At 37.9% G+C, this 9,000-nt stretch overlaps 1 protein-coding gene across 1 annotated transcript; it reads left to right on the top strand.

Moving 5' to 3' along the window:
- The first annotated feature begins 2,995 nt into the window (after window positions 1–2,995).
- Window positions 2,996–6,486, top strand: Cutc (cutC copper transporter). The gene is made up of 3 exons (XM_052713209.1): window positions 2,996–3,098; window positions 4,895–5,000; window positions 6,046–6,486. The coding sequence occupies exons 1-3, from the start codon at window positions 3,092–3,094 to the stop codon at window positions 6,158–6,160; spliced, it is 228 nt and encodes a 75-aa protein (XP_052569169.1). The 5' UTR covers window positions 2,996–3,091; the 3' UTR covers window positions 6,161–6,486.
- Window positions 6,487–9,000: the final 2,514 nt, after the last annotated feature.

Here is a 9,000-nt window from a genome sequence, read left to right as displayed (position 1 = left end):
TATGTTTAGTGTTTTGATTATAATGTGGTATAGGTATTTTCTTTTCTGATCCAATCTATTTGGTGTCCTGTAAGCTTCTTGGACCTTTATAGGCATGTCCTTCTTTAGATTGAGAAAATTTTCTTCTATGATTTTGTTAAATATCTTCTCTGGGTTTTTGAGCTGGGATTCTTCTCTTCCTATTTTTCTTAGGTTTGCTCTTTTCATAGTGTCCCAGATTTCCTGGATGTTTTGTGTTAGGAATTTTTAGTTTTAACATTTTCTTTGACCAATTAATCTATTTCCTCTATTTTGTATCTTCAACACCTGAGATTCTCTTGTTTTATATTGGTAATGCTTTGCATCTACAGTTCTTGTTCCCTTACCCAGATTTTCCATTTCCAAAATTCCCTTAGTTTGTGTTTTCTTTATTGCTTCTATTTCCATTTTCAGGTCTTGAACTGTTTCCTTCACCTGTTTGTTTTTTCTTGGCATTCTTTAAGGGATTTATTGATTTCTTCTTAATTTTTTTTGTTTGTCTTTTCCTCAATTTTTTTTTTCCGAGACAGGGTTTCTCTGTGTAGTTTTGATGCCTTTCCTGGAACTCACTCTGTAGCCCAGGCTGGCTTTGAACTCAGAGATCCACCTGCCTCTGCCTCTCGAGTACTGGGATTAAAGGTTGTGCTCCACCACCACCCGGCTTTCCTCGATTTCTTTAAGGGATTTTTTTCATTTCCTTTTTAAGGACCTCTATCATCTTCATAAAGTTGTTTTTAAGGTTGTTTTCTTGTGCTTCAGCTGCATTGGATTGTTCAGGTCTTGCTGTCATAGGATAGCTGGACTCTGGTGGTGCCATGTTGCCCTTTCTGTTATTGACTGCATTCTTACACTGGTGTTTAGGCATCTGGGTTTGGGATGATTATAGGTCTAGGTGTTGATTCCTGTGTTTGTCTTTATTGGATGGGTGTTTTGTCCCTTGGTTTGTGTTTCTTCTCTTGTCTTCTGGCCTAAGTGTCTAAGGAGTCTCATGAGTCTTCAGGTCCAGTAGGGTGTCTCCACTGGTGTTTTGGGGGCCTACAAAACCTCTGAGGTTTTGGGTGCCAATGTTGCCTTTTCCATTCCAAGTACCTGTGTGGCCTCTGGAGTTCTGGGTAACTGCTTGGCACCTGGGATTCCTAGTGTAGCATGACTTCCAGTACAGCATAAGTTTTCTGCTGGGGCTGGGTTCCCTAGATCCAGCCTGGCCTTCAGTAAAGCCAAAGTCTTCTTCCAAAGTTATAGGCCAGAATATGGAGCCCAGGGGAGGGAGTACAGTCTGGGGTTGTTGGGTGGGCTTAAAGGGGTATTAATGGGCTGTGGGTGGTGTCTTACCTGGGGTCCCTAAATCCAACCTGGCCTCCAGTAAAGCAGAAGTTGTGTGTGTTTGTGTGTGTATGTGTGTGTGTGTGTGTATGTGTGTGTTTTGATTTTTCAAGACAGGGTTTCTCTGTGCAGTAGTCCTATCTGTCCAGTACTGTCCTGGAACTTGCTTTGTAAACCAGGCTGGCCTTGAACTCACAAGAGATCCACCTGCCTCTGCCTCCCAAGGGCTGGGATTAAAGGTGTGCGTCCACCCACCCCCAGCAAAGCCAAAGTCTTTTTCTGAAGTTGTAGGCCAGAATATGGAGCTTCATGTCTATCCAGATTTTTAATCCATCAGTGGATTATTCCATTCATGAAGTCAGAGTCCTCATGGTACAGTCATTTCCCCAAAGTCTGTCAGGGGGCAACCAAGCCTGTGGGGGTCATTTCACATTCAAACCATAACATAAGGTTTGTCTTTTAGATAATTACTGATGCTCAATATTTTGTATTATTAAATCACTTCTGATAATGGTAGGTAAATATATTATTCTAAGTAATCTTTTATAGAAGGCCAAAAAGCATGATTATATTTATCTCTTTAAAATATTATTTGTCTTTATTTTGGAAAGCTTTCATTTGGAAGAAATAAATAAATGTGACTTTCCCCTCTCTAAAATCATTTCAACTTCTTAGATAGTGAATGTTTTATAGATGCTTCACCTTTACACATTTGAGAACATGATAAATCTTTGATCCAGTTAATTTTTCTAACAATTATTAATTTTGTGAAATAGCCCTCTTCCTCTCAGTCCGTATTTCATTACCTGACTATATTTTACCTTCATTGTATGTACTATCTGAAATTTATTATATAAATATTGTTTGTTACAGTCTTCTTTTAATGTTTAAGTTCCATGCAAGTAGGAACTTTCTCTTGTTCACCATGTCAAAGGGATAGATTTTTCTCTTCCCTCTTATGTTTAGTTCCTGGGGCATATAAACCAACAAAAGAATCTGTGCATAACTGTATATTCTTGTGTGTATGTTAGCAAAGAAATATAACTCAAAGAGATGCTTAGAATAGGGGCTTACATATGATTTTAATGGGTGGGGAGGAGGCTTGAGAAGGGCAACTATGGGAGAAAAAGGATTTTCCAGAAAGATAAATAGACTCTTAGGAGAATGGATAGGCCATATGATAATTTTATAATTTGTCCCTATCTTCCAAAATTATCAGAAATTAAATTGATTCTTACATTTTCAGTTAAATGAATGTATGGCTGTATTTTGTTGATATTTAGTTGAGGAGTCAAGATTGAATAGATTCCCATCTTCCCGTTCCCCTCACCATAATTTACAATTACGCTATATTGTCTTTTCTACTAAAATTTTACTTACATGCACCTATTTTCATTCACTGTGTACTACAAACTCAAAATTTCTGTGATTTTCCAGTAATATTTTTCTAAAGATGATACGATTATAAAGTATATTTTTCCACCAATTTTTTGTTTATAATATACATTCATAAGGCAATATAATAAAAAATCTTTCTGTAAAAAAATTATGATGCTGAACATCTTTCCTGCCCAATACCCTTTCCCTCAGAGAGAGAGAGAGAGAGAGAGAGAGAGAGAGAGAGCTATTGAAAAATTAAACATTAGCAGTAATTTAAATTTTTTAGTATACTTATTAATCTCAGTTGAGAGAAAGATACTAAAATTTCCTTTTTCTTCCCCGTTTTCAGGCCAAAGGCAGGATTGTGGTGATGCCAGGTATGTATCTCTGGTTTTTCTCATAACACTGAAATAAAGTGTTGGAAGAGCAAATGAGTCAAAAAAACAAAGGAGAAAGTGCCAGAATGTGGTACTTAGAGATAAAAATATATGGTTTGATTAAAATGTTTTAAGATTCGGGGGTCTCTGCTGAGATTTAAAAATAAAGAGCCTTCTAAGAGAAGTTGGCTCAAAGAGGAGCAAATTAGGAATTTTCTCCATGTTTGCATTCTCACCGTTGTAGAATGCTATGAACTTGAGTATTCATCTTGGTGAGGCAAAGCGGGGTTCAGTGCTGCTGTCCTATGATAAAACCAAATGTTAGGCAACATGCCTGAATAAAGGGACTATTCTGTCAGCTCATACAGTTGTATCAACAAACTTTAGGACATAAATCACATCTCAAAATCCAACTTCTTCATGATAAGTTCAGAAGAAAGTGGGGCTAGAAGGAACATATCTCAACATAAAAAGGCTGTATATGACAAACCTACATTTACAAAGCTCAAAGTATTTCCACTAAAATCAGTTGAGACTCAGTAATTTCAGTGAGATCACACAGCTTTTTACAGTTACCGTGGGAAAGCCCAGAATTCTACTCTAAATCTGACTTGTTGGCCTGTGTTCTTTCTGTTTTGTCTCATTCTGTTCTGCATTTTGTGTTGTGTTGGATTGTGTTTTGTTGTTGTTGTTCATTGTTTTATTGTTTTGTTTTGTGAGACAGGGTCTTGTTATGTAGCCCAGGCTGGTCAAACTTGAGATCATCCCACCTCAGCTTCATGTGCTGAGGTTAAAGACATTCACCACTATGCCCAGCTTGTTCTTTCCACTCTTAAGAGTTCAGCAGTGTGACTGTAGCACTAACAACAACCATAACAACAAAAAGCCAAGTTAATGAGTCTGAAGAAGTATATGAAAAACATAGCTTAAAGTACAAAGTACATAACTAATACTATCTTAAAATATTTGAATATATTTTCTATATCAGAATATGATGCTGAATAGTTTCATATTTATAATTACTGGTATCAGTTCAGAGTATGACTGTCATAAATATTTGGCTATGTAGTTTAAACTAAATAAGATTAGACTCGTCAGTGAAATGAAACAAGCAGTTATTCTTCGGATAAACAAGCTGGAAAGAGTTTGCTTCCTCTCATTGCCAGTACAGTCTGTACACTCTTCAAATCCTAGGCCAGAGCAAAACGTTACAGGTTCTCTGTTGAGGATAAGTTTCTGATGCTTTTGTAGCTTTTTCCTTGAACCTTTCTTGAACTTTCCATATATAAGTTAAGGGGAAAGCAATGATGAAGTGCTGAATGATTTTCCTTGTCCAGAATAGTCTTTTTAAATCCAAAGTTAGTAATGCATAGCATCGTGACATAAACCAATGGATAAGTGAGTTTCCTTTATAAGCTCTGTCCTTAAAAATTCTCCAGAGTCTGCCGGGCGGTGGTGGCGCACGCCTTTAATCCCAGCACTCGGGAGGCAGAGCCAGGCGGATCTCTGTGAGTTCGAGGCCAGCCTGGTCTCCAAAGCGAGTTCCAGGAAAGGCGCAAAGCTACACAGAGAAACCCTGTCTCGAAAAACCAAAAAAAAAAAAAAAAAAAAAAATTCTCCAGAGTCTGTAGCATAGGTCTTACTTGTTTTCTGATCCCATTTTAGCTTAGAGACAAAAATTCTTGAATCAGTGAAATTTTTAGAATGGAGATTTTATGTAGAAGAACGATTTATCTATATTTAAATTTTATGTGATATTCTGTCCCACTTAATGTATTACTTTTTCTTTGTAACAGGAGGTGGCATAACAGATAAAAATCTGCAAAGGATCCTTGAGGGTTCAGGTGCTACAGAATTCCACTGTTCTGCTCGGTCTTCTAGAGACTCAGGAATGAAGTTTCGGTACAAATACATTCTTTATATACAGGAGAGGATGAAATTAATCTTTGCTTGCTTAAATAAAAAAACTTGCCGGGTGGCGGTGGCGCATGCCTTTAATCCCAGCACTCGGGAGACAGAGGCAGGTGGATCTCTGTGAGTTCGAGGCCAGCCTGGTCTACAGAGCAAAATCCAGGACAGACAGCAAAACTACACAGAGAAACTCTGTCTTGAAAAACAAAAAATAAACAAACAAACAAACAAAAAAGAAAAAAAGAAAACTTTAGTTAATATCATTATTAAATAATGGAATGCTGTGATTAGTAAGTATTATGATTGGTTTTTCAGTTGAAAAATATTCCTAAAATGATTGTTGTTCTTCCCTAACTAAGCAGTAACTTCAGAGTATGAGTTAACCTTTATCTAGCCTTTGCTTAGTTTTGCTAGTTATAACCATTTTTAATGGGTATGTCTAGTCTGGGTCTACTAAGAGAGAGACTTAATTCAGTGGGAATGATTTCCTAATTCAAGCACTGCTGAATATAAGCACTTAATAAGTTAATTCAGCAGTAAAGGATCCAGTGAGTCAGATACTCACATGTACTCATCCTGTATGCTTTCCTTTTACAAAGTTAATAATTGGTATAAGGCAGCCTCAGTACCATTTTTATCTCTCCTACTGTAAATAGTCTTCCTTTACCTTTGCTCTCTAGTTGCAGTTGTTTTGAAATTTTATCACCATTAAGGACTTTAAACCACTGTGTTTTTTCAACACCTTAGAGGATTCCTACAATTTAATTGAATCATCTCATTTACTGGTGGGGGAGGGTTCAACATAAAAAAGGAAGACTTTATCATGTACATTTTCAGATACAAAATCCAATTTCCTGCCTGGTAGATTTAGCTACTAGATTTTTCAAGTAATTGATCAATGAAAATTGTGAGTATAGTAGTCCAGCATCTTTGACCTTCCTTTATTCTTGGGGCATGAATTAGTCTATAAAGTGAAGGAGAGTGTATTTAACAACTGATATGATTATCTATCTGTTCTTTGTTATTTCTATTGCAGAAATTCCTCTGTTGCAATGGGAGCTTCACTTGCTCATTCAGAATATTCTCTAAAGGTAACAGACGTGACAAAAGTAAGGACTTTGAATGCTATTGCAAAGGATGCCCTAGTTTAGTAAGGCTCCTCTGAGAGACATGGCTATCAGAGTGCAGGCAGAATTAGAACCTTCAGTTCTCCACGTGACCATGGAGTACCTTTCTAAGAAGGAAGAGGAATTGGAACGGCAATGCACTCATTTCCTTTGCTAGTCATTTCTGTCATCGTGGCTAAATTTGGTCTGTGCTTCTTCCTTGGAGAGAGGCTTAGTCAGTTTTCAGTGGAATTAACTGATAAACTGGCAAAGTTCAACTACAAGGTATGAAATCAGAGTTTGGGTTAGGATCAATTAGTACCACTTTTTTGCCTTTTCATTTGTAAAATAAAAATTCTTATTCTATTGTGTTATAGTCTCATATTCTTTCACTTAATATTTTCAGTAGCTTACTATGAAAGGAGATTGTTTGTTTTGCTTTTCTGTTTCTTTTAGTTTTTCTTTCTATCATGTACTCATTGGATTTGTTGCTCAGGGCAGGATGTAAAGGTTATAGTAAAATAGTCTAGTATAAAAATTCCCAGACTTGGACTTTTTTTCTTTCTCTTACATTCTGACATCCAAGTTAAGGCAGGGAGATGATGTGTCTTCCAATGTGAATTTTTAGATTTCTCTGGGCCTCCCAGTAGCCACAGTGAAAATGTGCTGACAACAACATAGGAGCCAGAAATCTGCATCTCTGTTGTAGGGGTCACGGTGCTGGGTGACATGGTGATGGCCACAGTTAAAGGCAAACCAGAACTCGAAAGAAAGTACAGCCAACAATGGGAACTGGGCAGTAAAGTCATACTGGAGCCAGGTACAGTGGTGTATGCCAGTAATTCCAACTCTAGAGAGACTGAAGCAGGAGGATGGCTTGAGTCAGGAGTTCTGGGCTGTAGTGTACTTTGTGACCATCAGGTTGCTATAGAGGGATGAACCAGTGAAGGTCAGAAAGTCATATTACTTTAAAGATAATGCAGGGATCATGGTAAATTATTTACAATAAAGGTGAGATGAAAGGTTCTGCCATTACAGGATCAGTTGCAAAGAAGTTTGCAGATTTGTGATTCAGGGATGCAGGCTGTACAGGTAGAATTGAATGATTCTGGGCATTTTGTTAAATCCCCAGACCTGGAAAGCAGGATTTAAAAGTTCCTAGAGTTAGTCAGTAATCCCAGCACTTAGGAGACTGAGGTAGAGGAATTGCCATGAGTTTGAGACCAGCCCCAGCTACAAACTGAGACCTTGTCTCAAAGATCAAATAGCAGGGCTGGAGAAATAACAGCAATTTAGAGTACTAGGTGCTCTTCCAGAGGACCCAGATTTAATTCCGAGCACCCACATAATGGCTCACAGTCATCTTTCACTAGAGTTCCAGGAGATCCAAAGCCTTCCTGTGACCTCTTTGGACACCAGGCATGCATGTGGCACACAGACTTTCATGCAGGCAAAACACCATATACATAAAATACACACAAAAAAGCAAAAACAAGTTTCAAGGACTCAGTACCATATGTGCTTTCAAAGAAATATAATTTAGTGTTTTAGCCTGACCCTCTCCCATGCTTGGACTGCCTAATCCTCAGAGATAAGAGTTGTTCTGTAGCCTCTGTTTTATTTAAATAAATTAACAAAGGATCTAAGAGGTGAAGTGAATTCCTTGAGATTTAATAACAAATCCAGGTTTTTTATAAGACCTGATCATTGGGCTCCTAACCTCCCAAGTCAAGTTGTCATCTTTAAGATGCTTTGAGTTGTTAATGTTGTACAAAGGACAACACTCCTGGGCAAATCAGACGTACTAGGGATCATATCTTATCTCATAATGTCATCAGAAGACAGCTAACTTTTTTTTTTTTTTTTTTTTGGTTTTTCGAGACAGGGTTTCTCTGTGTAGCTTTGCGCCTTTTCCTGGAACTCACTTGGTAGCCCAGGCTGGCCTCGAACTCACAGAGATGCGCCTGGCTCTGCCTCCCGAGTGCTGGGATTAAAGGCGTGCGCCACCACCCGCCTGGCAACAGCTAACTTTTTAAGCCTTAATTCCTTCATTCCTAAATATCCTAAGGAATAAAAACTAAAGCATGGTTTCTGGCTAAATGATACATTAAAGCACCAGACACTCGCCGTTTCTTTGTTTCTGCCATGTTAGCTTTCTAGTATCGGTCTTTGATAGTTGAAAGCTCTTTTGGGAGGCATAGAGTTTTGAAACCAGCACTTATTCTGTGTTCTCCACGATATGAGTATAAAAAAGAAAATAATATAAGGTAACCCTTTCCTTGGTTTTTCTACATTTTAGTCCTGTTTTAAAATACTTTTTGCCATCAGGCAGTGTGGCACAGGCCTTTAATCCCAGCACTTGGAGGCAGAGACAGGCAGATCTCTGTGAGTTCCCAGACAGCCAGGGCTACACGGAGAGACCCTGTCTTGAAAAAACAACAACAACAAAATAATAATAAATAAAATCCTTTTTGCCTTGGTCATTATATTTTGTCACAGCAATGGAAAAGTAACTAGTACAATAGGCTTCTAAGACAGGTCACTGGGAAATCTGTTTGTTTACAATAGTCTTAACAAATGATACTGGAAAAACTGAATATCCACATGCAAAAGATTGGAGCTAAGGCTTTATACCATGTACAAAAATAAAAGGAGTCCTAAACCTAAATATAAGGCCAATAGCACAAACCTTTTAGAAGAAAACAGTAGTAAGTCTGTGACCATAGATTAGGCAAAGAGCACGTGTGGCAAATGTAAAATAGGAATAAATTGGACTATATCAAAATAAAAACCTTATACTCCCAAGGATAACATCGATAAACAAATTAGGAGGACAGCCGGCACAGAGTGGGGAGGGAATCTTGACGATCGCATCTGATAGGGCA

This window comes from Peromyscus californicus, unplaced genomic scaffold (genome assembly GCF_007827085.1).
Source record: "Peromyscus californicus insignis strain IS unplaced genomic scaffold, ASM782708v3 Scaffold_4__1_contigs__length_199733344, whole genome shotgun sequence".
NCBI classification, from domain to species: domain Eukaryota; kingdom Metazoa; phylum Chordata; class Mammalia; order Rodentia; family Cricetidae; genus Peromyscus; species Peromyscus californicus.
This window is presented reverse-complemented; position numbering and strand designations above follow the sequence as displayed.

Coding starts and splice junctions, on each gene's coding strand:
- Cutc (XM_052713209.1), top strand. Junction 5,001..6,045: donor GACTCAGGAATGAAGTTTCG/GTACAAATACAT, acceptor TTTCTATTGCAG/AAATTCCTCTGTTGCAATGG.